The sequence below is a fragment of the Muscardinus avellanarius genome (assembly GCF_963383645.1).
Source record: "Muscardinus avellanarius genome assembly, chromosome: 10".
In the NCBI taxonomy this organism is placed as follows: domain Eukaryota; kingdom Metazoa; phylum Chordata; class Mammalia; order Rodentia; family Gliridae; genus Muscardinus; species Muscardinus avellanarius.
In genome coordinates this window covers 89,505,315-89,519,323 of record NC_137796.1, presented here as the reverse complement: position 1 = coordinate 89,519,323, position 14,009 = coordinate 89,505,315, and the positions used below count along the sequence as shown (strand labels likewise).

General features: G+C 51.0%; 2 protein-coding genes across 2 annotated transcripts; one reads left to right on the top strand and one right to left on the bottom strand.

Annotated features, from left to right (window-relative positions):
• Positions 1–1,997: 1,997 nt before the first annotated feature.
• Positions 1,998–3,428, top strand: MYL11 (myosin light chain 11; the record flags this gene model as incomplete). The annotated part of the gene is made up of 6 exons (XM_080702260.1): positions 1,998–2,033; positions 2,267–2,342; positions 2,544–2,648; positions 2,738–2,816; positions 3,102–3,150; positions 3,324–3,428. The coding sequence occupies 6 exons, from the start codon at positions 1,998–2,000 to the stop codon at positions 3,426–3,428; spliced, it is 450 nt and encodes a 149-aa protein (XP_080558386.1).
• Positions 3,429–3,994: 566 nt separating this feature from the next.
• On the bottom strand, positions 3,995–8,424 carry SEPTIN1 (septin 1; the record flags this gene model as incomplete). The annotated part of the gene is made up of 12 exons (XM_080703901.1): positions 3,995–4,081; positions 4,186–4,276; positions 4,538–4,703; positions 4,910–5,009; positions 5,128–5,229; positions 6,008–6,125; positions 6,219–6,353; positions 7,467–7,590; positions 7,802–7,888; positions 7,982–8,072; positions 8,240–8,287; positions 8,407–8,424. The coding sequence occupies 12 exons, from the start codon at positions 8,422–8,424 to the stop codon at positions 3,995–3,997; spliced, it is 1,167 nt and encodes a 388-aa protein (XP_080560027.1).
• Positions 8,425–14,009: the final 5,585 nt, after the last annotated feature.

Genomic DNA, 14,009 nt, shown 5'->3' with positions numbered 1-14,009 from the left:
CTCCTTAAAGAGATATAGAAAAGCCGGGCGTGGTGGCGCACACTTGTAATCTCAGCATTTGGGGGGCTGAGACCCGAGGATCATGGTTCACAGACAGCCTCAGTGAGCCCCTTCACAACTCAGTGAGACTCTGTTTCAAAAAATAAAAAGGCCGGGCGTGGTGGCACACGCTTGTAATCCCAGCATTTGGGAGGCTGAGACCAGAGGATCGCGGTTCGCGGACAGCCTCAGCTACTTAGTGAGACTCTTTGCAACTCAGTGAGACCCTGTTTCAAAATAAAGAATTAAAAATAGAGCAGGGGGTGTAGTTCAGAGGTCGAATGCCCCTGGGTTCCACCCCCAGACCCGTAATAAATAAATAAATAATAAATAAATAAATAGCCTAAAAAATAAGGCTGAGGGTGTAGCTTGGAGGCAGAATGCCCCTGGGTTCCATCCCTATTACTGCAAAAAAAGAAAAAGAAAAAGAAAAAGAATATAGGAGTCAGCTTCCACAGGTGGCTCCCTCCCATCAAGCTCTGCCCCCACGCACACACCTACACACACTTGACTAACGTACTCTATGATGTGGGAGTGCAAGGGTTGTGTTTGCCAAAGTGAACCCAAGGATCAGCATGTTGCCTGGCACAAAGTCGGTACTCAGTAAATGCTCACTGGGTTTAGATCGGGGTCCACCCCACTCAGGAGTACAGGGTTCTGGTTCATCTCTCTCCCAGAACTATATCCTTGGCTTGGCCCCCTTCTGAAATGGCACATTTTGGCCCCGTTTTGGAAGAAAGAACATCCCTTCCTGCCTAGGTCCTAATGAGACAGGCATCCCAAGACCCACTCCCTCCTCCCTCCCTGGACTCCAGCTGCTGCGGGCCCTCCAAGAAAGGAGAGGCCATGAGCTAGGCTATTTTGGTATCTGGGGTGGGCACCCACAGGGCTAAGGTTACCCTGGTATGTAAAGGGCTCGCTGGGGCAGGGCTATATAACTCTGGAGGGAGTGTACCAGCAGAACTCTGCGTCTTTCCAGCCGGAGTCACTGCCTTGCCCTCAGGAGACCTAAGACATGGTGAGTGAGAATCGCCAGCCCCTGGCCAGACCCCTTAGGCTTAGAGCAGCTTCACCCTTCGATAGAAAGTAGCTTCTCAGTCTAATGAAAGGTAAAAAGATGATTCCTCACTTTCTTTGGAATCACTACTGGGAAACAGAAGGATGGCCTTAAAGGACTCAACCAAGGACAGTGTACGCAGACATTCCTCTCACCGAGGGATGGTCCTTCTCAAAGCCTGCTCCAACACTTGCTGAAGTTCTCTGGGAACAATTAGACGAGGATTCCCACTCCCATTTTATGAATGAGAAAATAAAAGTTCAGAAAGGGTAAATGAGTGGGTCGGGGTCACACGGCAAATCTGAGGCTCCAAGAGGGCAGGCTGAGGGTACTGAGAAAGGAAAGAAGCTTCCACCAACCAGATGGGTAGGATGGGGGGACCCAGTGGCGGCAGCAGATGGGAATCTGGGGAATGCAAATATAGTTACTTTATTTATTAATCTGTTGTATTGGAGATTGAACCTCATGGAAATTCCACCTCTGAGCCATACCCCAGCCCTTTTTATTTTGAAATAGGGACTTGCTAAATTGTTGAGGGTTTCAATAAGTTTCTGAGGCTGGCTTCAAACTTGTGATCCTCCTGTCTCAGCCTGAAGGAGTGACTTTTATAAGAAGGGACTCAAAGAACTCTGAATCTGGCCAGGCACGGCGGTCCCAGCCACTAGGGAAGCTGAGGCAAGGGATATCTTGAGCCCAGGAATACGGGATCAGCCTGAGCAACATAGACATTGTCTCAAAAAGCCACTCAAACAAAACCAAAAAACAATGAACCCTGAGTCTATAAGCCCAGAGACTATAAGGACTGGCCCATAGACCCGTTTTTCCAACCCTCACTCCCCAGGCACCCAAGAAGGCCAAGAGAAGGGCAGCAGCAGAGGGTGGGAGCTCCAATGTCTTCTCCATGTTCGACCAGACTCAGATCCAGGAGTTTAAGGAGGTGAGTGAGGGGGCCCTGGAGACTGGAAGCTGACCAAGGCTCCCCTGCCACCACCCCCCCCCCGGAATGTGCACCTGTTGGGGGGAGGAGCGGGTTTAGGATTCCTTCCTCCCCTCTGTGCTAGGGGTGGAAGAGGACAGCTGGCTGGGGGCCAGAATCCGATCTGCCTGGGGTGGGGATGCTGAAGCAGGGCCATGGGGGCCCTCATCCCTTTCCATCCCTGCCCTCCCCAGGCCTTCACTGTGATCGACCAGAACCGTGATGGCATTATCGACAAGGAGGATCTTAGGGACACCTTCGCAGCCATGGGTGAGCCACTCACGCCTACCCATAAATATTCAAGGCTAGAGAGTCCAGGGAGAATTAAGTGGCCTTGAGTTTCAGCTCCCGTTGTCGCTCCACTTCAGTCTACCCAGCTGAAAAATGGGTGGGATGGTCTAAATTTATGGGAAACGCAGCTCTGGCCTCAGGTCCCAGCTCCAGCCCCTGCACCTCTCTGACCCCCTCCAGGCCGCCTCAATGTGAAGAATGAGGAGCTGGATGCCATGATGAAGGAAGCCAGTGGCCCCATCAACTTCACTGTCTTCCTGACCATGTTCGGGGAGAAGCTCAAAGGTGAGGGCAGGGTTTTGGGCCGAAGCCCCCTGCTACCCCTCCCCAGGCCTTCAGGGACCTCGGAATTCATGCGTACCCTGACTCTTCAGGTGCCGACCCTGAGGACGTGATCACTGGAGCCTTCAAGGTCCTGGACCCTGAGGGGAAGGGCACCATCAAGAAGCAGTTGTAAGTGGCCCCCCGCTCTGTTCACATACAGCCAGCCACCTTGAATTCCTACCCAGAGTGAGGGAGAAGTAGGTCTGGGCGATAGGATTACATTCTCACAGCCAGTAGTGGGAAGGACAAAAGCCATCTGCAAGGCCAAAGTGTTTGGGAGACAAGTGCGAAAGCCAACAGCAACCAGGGTTTTCAAGAGGAGCCTGGGGTTTGGCAAGCAGGGCGGAGTGGAGTGGACAGGAATCACAGTCCCCCTCTCATCTCATCTCATCTCCTCCTGCGTCACCTTCCCAGCCTGGAGGAGCTGCTTACCACTCAGTGTGACCGCTTCACCCCGGAGGAGGTGAGAGAGAGAGAGAGAGAGAGAGAGAGAGAGAGAGAGAGAGAGTGTGTGTGTGTGTGTGTGTGTGTGTGTGTGTGTGTGTGTGTGTGTGTGATGGCTTCGAGAGGCAAAGGGACCCGGGATGGGGAGCGCAAGGACAGGTCTGAGATGACACCCCCACATCTTTCCCACAGATTAAGAACATGTGGGCGGCCTTTCCCCCCGATGTGGGCGGCAACGTGGACTACAAGAACATCTGCTATGTCATCACGCACGGTGACGCCAAGGACCAGGAGTAGGGGACGCTTTTAGGCCTCTGGTGGCCTAAGCTTCCAGCCGGTCTGACCCCCACCTCGACTTCCTAAATAAAATGCAACTGGTCTTTGTTTCTTATCAGCGGCGCCTTTAGTTTGTTTATGTGAGAAGGTCTCAGGTCCAGCAGACTGGGCTGAAATACTGCCCAGCAGGAAGGGAGTGTCCAGCAAATGAATGAGTGGCCTGGAGTTGGGGGTGGCTCCACTCCCTGCGCCAGCTCCCTCGGCAAGGACAACACTCGGGTGGCCTCAGGGAAGCTACGTTTTTATTGGGGACAAAGGTTGGATGAAGAGGGGCGACGCCCCACGGTGGACCGCGGTGGACTGGAGCTAGGTTGCCGGGCTCTCCTGGGAAGTGGGCGGAGGGTGGGCTGGGGGCGGAGCTACAAACTCCTGGATCCGGGTAAACAGAGAAACCTACAAAATACTAGCGCAAGGGCGGGCCCAGCGGCTGGGGCTCCAGAATTAGGCGCTGGCGGCCTAGGGCTCGGGGATTGGACGAGAGACGGACAGAAGGTGGAGCCGAGGTAAGGCCGGACGGGGCGGGGGCCTCAGAGGGCGTCCGACTGCTCGCCCTGAGCCTGGCTCTGCAGCATCTGGGCCTGCATCTTCTCCAGCATCTCTTGCATGCGGCGCAACTGTGCAGGGGGAGATTGCAGCCAGCGGAAGCGGGCGAGGCCGGAGAGGCCCCTCGAAGGGGACCTGGGGCTTTGGGTGGAGGGGAAGCGAGGCGCTCGCTCACCTCTTCGTCTTTCTCGCGGATCAACTTCTCCGTCTCGGCGAGAGGCAGCATGGGCAGTGGGATCTCGGTGGCGCTCTGGCGGGAAAGCTTACTAGGGAGTAGTGGAAAGAGGGAACAGAAATCAGGGGCGGGGCCTGAGGTCATGGGTCAGAGCGAGACCCCGGCGTTGGGTGAATTTGGGTCTAGTAGGCGGGGCCAGGCCTCTGAAGTTAGAGCCAGAGAAGTGGGTGAAGAGAGGGCTAGGCGGTGAAGGCGGGGTCCTTGACTGGGAGGCGGGCCTGGGCGGGGTCAAGGTGCAGACCAGACCAGGATGGGGCCTTGGAAGCACCAAAACAGTCGACCTGGCTCTCACCTGCGGCTGGCTCGATCCCGAGCCCCAGGCCGGGCCAGGCTTTGTAGGCAGCGAGCCCGGTAGCCTTCGTAGAGCAGGTCGTGTGTCACCTCTTTCAAGTCCTGCAGGTGTGTCTGCACCAGCATCCGTCTCAGGTTCAGGAAATCGCAGTGATGTGGGTTCTCCACTAGGGGGCGGACCAGCGAGCATCAGGGTCCAACCCCACTCTTAGATTTGGGACCCCTGCAGCTGTTCTAGCTGAAGATCCGCAGTTTGTAGCCCAGGACCCCGCTTTTGGCTCCTAGAAGCTTCCTGCATCAGAGTCCACCCCAACTTCATATATTGGGTACGTCCTCATCTCCCTACTGGCCTCAGAATGTCAACCTGCCTTACCCTCCACTGTACCCCAGGAGTAGCGGCGTCCCCTCACTGGGCGGGTCCCTCCATCCCTCACCACCTCGCATGAACCGACGACTGCAAAAGGGATGCTTCCCTAGAGAGCAGAGGGCAGGGGTCACGTTTGCTCCGCGTGGGCAGAAGCCCCGTTCTCAGCTTCACCTCCACATCTGCCTCCTTTATTTCTCTGCTCCTTCCTCCTCTGCTTCTCACACCTTCATCTCAGCATCCTGCCTCTTGAAGTCTTCATCCTCATCAGAGTCACATTCTGGGAACTGGTAGATGTTGATCTCCTCCTCCTTCAACTGGTCCCGGATCTCAGAAGAGACAAATGCAAAGAATGAGAAACAGGAAGCTGTGAAAGACAGACTTTGCTTGGCCTGAGACAGTGAGACACAGAGAGAGAGGAAGAGGGGAAAGACAGAGATGGCAATAGATTAATGTACAAGATGACCAGAAACAAAGTCTGAGACATAGATTGTGAGAAACAAAGGCAAAATTCTAAGATGGGGCGAACATCAAGAGACCAGGAGAAGCCAGGCATAGTGACACATGCCCGTAATCTCATTTTTTGGGAGTCTGAGACAGGAGGATCGCAGGTTCACGGTCATCCTCAGCAACCTAGCAAAGTCCTCAACAACTTAGTAAGACCCTGTTTCAAGCTAAAAAATAAAAGAGGGCTGGGGGTGTCACCTGGACGTAGAATGTCCCCGAGTTCAATCTCCTGTGCCATAAAAAAGAGACCAGGGGAGACAGGAGCAAAACAGTGGGAGAGGGCTCCGCAGACACCAGAGGCGAGGATCACCGGTATCATGGGACCAGGGGATTCCGGGGCCATCATGTCCTGTCCTTGCCCTTAGGCCTTAGCCAAGCATCTGGCCCTGGGCCTGCACGCCCACCCTGACTAAGCCTCTAGAGACAAGGCTACTTCTGCCCCCTTGCTGCCCACCTTCCACAGAAACATTCTCCCACAGTCTAGCATGACACCTATTCCAAAAAGACCACCCCAAGATCAAAGAAGTCAAAACCAAGCCCAGGTTTGGCCATGTCTTTCGGCTTCACTTGTGACCAAAGGTCAGAAGTCACCAGTCACACCTTCTGCTTGAGGGCCTGGGTTTCCTTGGGCATCAGGGCGTCCGCTTTGCCGATGACTGGGATGATGTTGACTTTTTCGTGCACCGCTCGGAGGAAGGCCACATCTAGGGGCCGGAGCCTGCAGCCAGGGGTGGGTCAGGGCCCAGGCCCAGGGGACAGAGGCCCCTAAGTCCCTCCCTGCTGCCCCGACCTCCAGGGAGCGCCCTCAGACCCCCGGCCGAAGGGTGAGATGAAGTAGAGGCAGCAGTGGACTCGGGAATCCTGGATGTTCTTCCGGTTCAGGCCACTCTCGTCCCTGAGATACTGCTCGAACTGGTCCTCAATGAAGCGCACCACAGGCAGCCAGCTGGGGTGTGGGGAGGGGGTGTCTAGTCAGAGGTTGGAAACCATGGGCGGGGGGGGGGGGACAAAGCTGGCCATGCCTGGGGAGGAAAAAGTCGTTTCTTTGGCTCCAACCAAAGACACCAAGGGAGCCAGGCGTGGTGGCATTCACCTGTAAGCTCAATACTTGGGAGGCTGAGACTGGAGGATCACAGGTTCGGAGCCAGCCTTAGCAACTTAGTGAGGCCCTCAGCAACTTAGCGAGACCCTGTTTCAACCTAAAAGATGAAACAGGGGTATAGCTCAGACGTAGAACATCCCTGGGTTCAATCCCCAGTACCATTTAAAAAAATAAAAGTAGCTGGGCATGGTGGCGCACGCTTATAATCCTAGCATTTGGAAGACTGAGGCAGGAGGATCACAGTTTTAGGACAGCCTCAACTACTTAGTGAGGCTCTTTGCAACTCAGTGAGACCCTTTTTCAAAATAAAGAATAAATACTGGGTGTGGTGGCGCACGCTTGTAATCCCTGTGCATGGGAGGCTGAGACAGGAGGATTGCACAGGTTTGAAGCCAGCCTCAGCTACTTAGTGAGACCCTGTTTCCAAATAAAATATAAAATAGGTCTGGGAGTATAGCCCAGAGGTAGAAAGCCTCTGGGTTCCACCCCCAGTACCATGAAAGAAGAGAGAAAGAAAGAAAGAAGGAAGGAAAGAAAGAAGAAAAGAAAGAAAGGTATAGGGCTGGGGGTGTAGCTCAAAGGTAGTATGCCCCTAGGTTCCATCCCCAATACTGCAAATAATTAATAATAATAATAATAATAATAATAATAATAATAATAAATGGGTCTGGGGATGTAACTTGAAGGTAGAATGCCCCTGGGTTCCATCCCCAGTACTGCAAAATAAATAAATAAATAAATAAATATTAAGAAATAAAAGTAAAAACGACACCAAGGGAAGCTTCTGGGGCAAAGGAGAGACATCAAGTGCCACACCTTTGGGGCCAGAGGCCTCCAGGAACAGGTGGCTTCTTTTGAGTCAGGAAGCCAAGACAGACCAGCCCTGCAACTGATCCCCAGGCCTCCAGAGTAGCTGCTCTGAGGAGCTTAGCCCTTGTCCCCTCCCCTCCTCCTCACCTGTCCGAACAGTCCACAGAGTCCCCAAAGCCAGGCGTGTCCACCAAGGTCAGCTTCACCTTGATACCCCCCTCTTCGATTTCCACACCCCGGCGCTCGATGGTCAGCGTTTGTGTCAAGCGGGCTACGGGCATGGGCAGAGGTCGGGAGCGGCACAGGCTCTGGGCAGCCCTACTAATTTCCTTCCCAGGGTCACGGTTGCCCCCACCCTTTTCCAAGGGAGAAAACAGTCTCAGAAAAAAGCAGTGGCTGCGCAAGTCCCCAAAGGGAATGGAAAAGTGCGCAACCTGGGGACGCGAGGGGGCCGAGGGCTCTCCCGGGGACCAGGGACTTACCGCTGACCTCTGGCACCTGCCGATCCTCATAGAGGTTGGTTAGGAACAGGCTGTTGATGAGGGTGGATTTCCCCAGGCCTGACTCCCCTGTGGACAGGACAGGCCAACTGATCAGATGAGGGGGCAGCCGGAGGCTTCTGAGGACACCTCACCCCCAAGTCCCTCTCTGGACCCCCAGACCTGCCACCATGAGCGTGAAGTCAAACCCCTTCTTGACGGACTTGCGGTGCAGCTGGTTGGGGAGGGCAGCGAAACCCACATACTCCTTGTCCTGTTGGGGGGAGGGTGGGAGAGATGAGCCTCCTGGGAGAGGCAGGCGGGGGCCCCAGAAACACCTAAACCCAAAGAGTCAGCCTGCTGTGGGTTAACCTGGATCTGGGGGCCCTGGGGATGGGGAGTAGGGCCGAGATGCCTGGGTTCCTGGGTATAGGGACTCACCATGGCTCCGCTAGCTGTTCCTGCACCTGCGATCACTCCCCACTTCCTCTGGGGGGGCAGGAAGTTGAATGCGGCCAGCAAGGGGGCGGGCAGTGTAGAGAGCTGAGATGCTCAAACTGGCTCAGGCCTGATAGGGAGGTAAAGCCAAGACCAAGGGAACCTGGAACCTGGATCCCATTGTCCATCACCGCTATGGGCAGCCTCGACCTCTTCGTTATCTATACTTCATTTCAAGCCCTGCTGTGGCCCTGCCACCATGATGAGAGTGGGGTATGAGAGGAAGGAAGTCGCCTGTTCTTCAGCAGGTACAACAAAGACTTAGTAAACATGGTTTAAAAAGAAGCCCAAGCCGGGCATGGCGCATGTTTGTAATCTCGCTAATTGGGAGGCTGAGACAGGAGGATCGCAGGCTCGTGGCCAGCCTCAGCTACTTAATGAGGCCCTCTGCAACTTCGTGAGACCCTGTTTCAAAATAAAGAATAAAAAATAGGGCTGCAGTGTTGTAGCTTGGAGGCTGAATGCCCCTGAGTTCCATCCTTAGTACTGCTAAATAAATAAATAAATAAAATCCCAGGTCTGAGTGGACCAAGAATAAGATTGGAGGTAGAAGGAGCCATCAGCGGGGAATATGGCTCAGTGGTAAACTGACACCATGTGGTTTGGTCCCCAGCTATACACCCACAAAATGGAAGAAAGGCGCCATCAATTTCTAGCTCATGTAGTGTTTGGTTTTTATTTTGTTTCTGTTTTGCGGTACTGGGGATGGAACCCAATGGCATTCTACCTCTGAGCTACGCCTCCAGCCCTATTTTTTATTCTTTATTTTGAAACAGGGTCTCACTGAGTTGCAAAGGGCCTCATGAAGTAGTTGAGACTGTCCACGAACCGCAATCCTCCTGTCTCAGTCTCCCAGATGCTAGGATTACAAGTGTGCGTCACCACGCCCGGCTCCGCAATGGGTTTTTATTTGGTTTTGGTACTGGGGATTGAACCCAGAGCCCTTTTTTTTTTTTTTTTTTTTTTCTTGTGTGTGTAGAATGAGGAATTGAATCCAGGCGTGCTCTACCACTAAGATATACCCCCAGCCCTTTTTGTTTATTTTTAATTTTTATATTATTATTATTATTATTATTAGTAGTAGTAGTAGTAGTAGTAGTAGTAATAGTATTTGGTGGTACTGGGGTTCCTGGAAGCCTTTCTACCTCCAGGCTACACTCCCAGACCTATTTTATACTTTTTTATTTTTGGAAACAGGGTCTCTTAAGCCAGTGAGGCTGGCTTCAAACCTGCGCAATCCTCTTGTCTCCACCTCCCAAGCGCAGGGATTACAAGTGTGCACCACCATGCCGACCCCTTTTTGTTTATTTTGAAACAAGATCTCACTAAGTTGCTCTGCCTGGCCTAGAACTTGCAGTCTTTTGGTTTCAGCCTCCCAAATACTGAGATTACAGGTGTAATCTCAGTATTTGCCACCATGCTCAGCAAACCCAGGTCCTTGAGCATGCTGGAATCTGAGGTGCCCAACCTCTAGTGGATTCACGTGCACACACATGTGTTTGTGTGTATGTGTGTGTATGTTACTAGAAATAGAACCCTTTGACCTATAACTCAATCCTTATTTATTTATTTATTTATTTTGTGTGGGTCTGGAGATGGAACCCAGGGGCATTCAACTTCCTAGCTACACCCCCTGCCGTACTTTTTATTCTTTATTTAAAACTGGGTCTCACTGAGCTGCAGAGGGCCTCACTAAGTAGCTGAGGCTGTCCGCGAACCGCAATTCTCCAGTCTCAACCTCCCGAATGCTGGGATTACAAGCCTGCGTCACCACACCCGGCTTATTTATTTATTTATTTATTGCAGTACTGGGGATTGAATCTGGGGGTATTCTACTTACAAGCTATACCCCCAGCCCTATTTTATTCTTTATTATGAAACAGGGTCTCACTAAGTTGTGGAGGACCTACTAAGTAGCTGCAGCTGGCTGCAAACCTGCACTCTTCTTGTCTCAGCCTCACAAATACTGGGATTATAAGCATGCATCACCATGCCTAGTTTATTTATTTAATTTTTTGTTTGTTTTTTTAATTTTTTTTTTATTTTGGTGGTACTGGGGGTGGAACCCAGGGGCTTTCTACCTGTGGCTTGCTGAGATCCTCACTAAGTAGCTGAGGCTGGCTTCGAACCTGTGCGATTCTCCTGTCTCAGCCTCCCAAGCGCAGGGATTACAAGCGTGTGCTACCATGCCCGGACTATTTATTTAATCTTTAAACAAGGTCTCACTGTGTTATGGAGAGTCTTGCTAAATTGCCACGGCTGTCCTTGAATCTATGATTCTCCAGTCTCAACCTCCCAATTACTGGGATTACAGGTTTGTACCACCACATCCAGTGACCCCAGGGCCTTGAGCATGCTGAACACTGACCTAAAGCCCAGTCCTCAGTAGATTCTTAAAAGGACACCACTGTCAGAGAGATCATCAGAATCCTGACCAAGAGCCAGGCGTGGTGCCGCACGCTTGTAATCCCAGCGTTTGGGAGGCTGAGACAGGAGGATCGCACAGGTTCGAAGCCAGCCTCAGCTACTTAGTGAGGCTCTCAGCAACTTAGTGAGACCCTGTTACCAAATAAAGTATAAAAATAGGTCTGGGAGTATAGCCCGGAGGTAGAAAAGCCCCTGGGTTCCACCCCCAGTACCATCAAAAAAAAGAAAGAAAGAAAGAAAAGAAAAAGAATCCTGACCAAGGAACTCCTTTGCTCAAACCCCCTTCAGGGATCCCCAGTGACTCAAAAACAAATCTGAAAATCTGAGCTCTGGCCTGACAGGCAGATTCTCCACCTGACCTCATCACCCCATCCAACTTGCCCAAACATTCCTGGCTCTCTGTCCTTTTTTTTTTTCTTTTTCTTTTTTTTTTTTTTTTTTTTGTGTGTGTGTGTGTGTGTGTGTGTTTCTGGGGATTGAACCCAGGGGCATTCTACCTCCGAGTGACACCCATAGCCCTATTTTACATTCTTTATTTTGAAACAGGATCTCACTGAGTTGCTAGGGCCTCACTAAGTAGCTGAGGCTGTCCACAAACCGTGATCTTCCTGTCTCAGCCTCCCGAATGCTGGGATTACAAGCGTGCACCACCACATCTGGCTCCTATTTTTTTTTTTTGGTGGTACTGGAGGTGGAACCCAGAGGCTTTCTACCTCCGGGCTATACTCCCAGGCCTTTTTTATATTTTATTTGGAAACAGGGTCTCACTAAGTTGCTGAAAGCCTCACTAAGTAGCTGAGGCTGGCTTGGAACCCGTGCGATCCTCCTGTCTCAGCCTCCCAAGCGCAGGGATTACAAGCGTGCGCCACCACGCCCGGCCCGGCTCCTATTTTTTTTTTAATTTTGAAACAGGGTCTCAATGAGTTGGGAAAGGCCTCACTAAATTGCTGAGGCTGGCCTTGAACTTATGATCCTCTTGTCTCAGCATCCCCAGTACTAGGATTACAAGCATGTGGCATCATGCCTGGCTTTGATCTTTTCCTTTTTCTATGCCAGGCAAACTTCTCTTCATCTGTCAAGGGTTTGATTCAAGAGCTCTGCCTCCTCTCTGAGATCTTCCCTCTCAGGCAGAATCGTGCCCCTCCTTTAGACTCCCCAGTACTTTTCCTGGGCCTCTGAATGCCCACCTTGGCTTACCTTGCCGTCTCTACTCCTGGCTGACCTTTCTGAGGTCAGAGACCATGTCTTCCTAATTTCTATATCCCTGTTGTCTTGTATGAAGGTGCCAGGAAATGATGTACTAGGTACATGAGTACATGAAAGAATGAGTAGAGAGCCAGGCGTGGTGGCGCACACTTGTAATCCCAGTCCTTGGGAGGCTGAGACAGGAGGGTCACAGGTTCGCAGCCAGTCTCAGCTACTTAGTGAGGCCCTGTGCAACTTAGTGAGACCTGTTTCAAAATAAAGAATAAAGCCGGGCGTGGTGGCGCTCGCTTGTAATCTAGAGGATTGCGGTTCGTGGACAGCCTCCGCTACTTAGTGAGGCCCTTTGCAACTCAGTGAGACCCTGTTTCAAAATAAAGAATTTAAAAAATAGGGTTTGGGATGTAGCTCGAAGGTAGAATGCCCCTGGGTTTCATCCTCAGCACCAAATAATAAATAATAATTAATAATAATTAATAATAATAATAATAATAAACTAGGGCTGGGGGTGTGGCTTGAAAGTAGAATGCCCCTGGGTTCAATTCCCATTACCTTAAAAAAAAAAAGAGCCAGGCGTGGTGGCCCACGCTTGTAATCCCCGCGCTTGGGAGGCGGAGACAGGAGGATCACGCAGGGCTGGCGTAAGAGACCCTGTTTCAAAAATATAAAATAGGTCTGGGAGTGTAGCCCGGAGGTAGAAGGGCTTCCAGGAACCCCAGTACCACCAAAAAAAAAAAAAAAAAAAAAGTGCTAGATGTAGTGGCACCACTTGTAATCCCAGTACATGGGAGGCTGAGACAGGAGGACTGTGCAGGTTGGAAGGGTTCAAAGCCAGCCTCAGCTACATAGTAGGCTCTCAGCAACTTAGTGAGACTCTGTTTCCAAATAAAAATATAAAATAGGTCTGGGAGTGTAGCCCAGAGGTAGAAGCCCCTGGGTTCCATCCCTAGTACCACAAAAGAAAAAAGAAAAAAAGAATGAGTCGAAGATTTTAGTGAGAGGCAAATGCTGGGAGGCTGCCCAACATGTAACAGAGCCTGGAGAAAAGAACTTGGAGTTGGAATTCCCGAAACACTACCAGTTACTGGCTGCATGACCTTGGGCAAGTGACTTCACTTCTCTGAACTAAAGTTTCCTAAAGGTAAAATGAAATACACCTATTACAGCTTTGTTATCAGAATTACTTTGGGTTTTTGTGACATGGCTTTGTAGCAGTCAAACTTTTTTTTTTTTTTTGGTACTGGAGATTGAACCCAGGGTCATTCTACCTCTGAACTATATACCCCAGCCCTATTTTTTATTTTTTTTTTCTTCTTCTTTTTTTTCCCCAGTACTGAGGATGGAACCCAGGGCATTCTATTTCTGAGCGACACCTCAAGGCCTGTATTTATTTATTTATTTATTTATTTATTTATTTATTTATTTATTTAGCGGGTCTGAGGATGGAACCCAGGGGCATTTGACCTCCAAGCTATACCCCCTGCCCTATTTTTTATTCTTTATTTTGAAACCAGGTCTCACTGAGTTGCAGAGGGCCTCACTAAGTAGCTGAGGCTGTCTGCAAACCGCGATCCTCCTGTCTCAGCCTCCCGAATGCTGGAATTACAATCGTGTGCCACCACGCCCGGTTTATCCTTTATTTTGAAACAAGGTCTTGCTGAGTTGCAAAGGGCTTCACTAAGTAGCTGAGGCTGGCTGTGAACCACGATCCTCCTATTTCAGCCTCTCAAATGCTGGGATTACAAGCGTGTGCCACCACGCCTGGTTTATTCTTCATTTTGAAACAGGGCTTCACTAAGTGTCTGGGGCTGGCCGTGAACCTTCCATCTGGTCCTCCTGTCTCAGCCTCCTAAGCACAGGGATCATGCACCACCATGTCCAGTCTAGACAGTTATATATACAAACTCACTTTAGCATTTAGGAGCTGGCTGACCTTGGGCATGTAAATTAACTTCTCTGAGCCTTTAAAGTCAGTCTTCTTTCCACAGTCTACAAGGTCCTGACTGACCTGAATCCTGCCTACCTCTCCAATTCCGTTTTCCTTCTCAACTCCTTTCGTTTTTATTTATTCATTTCCCTTTAG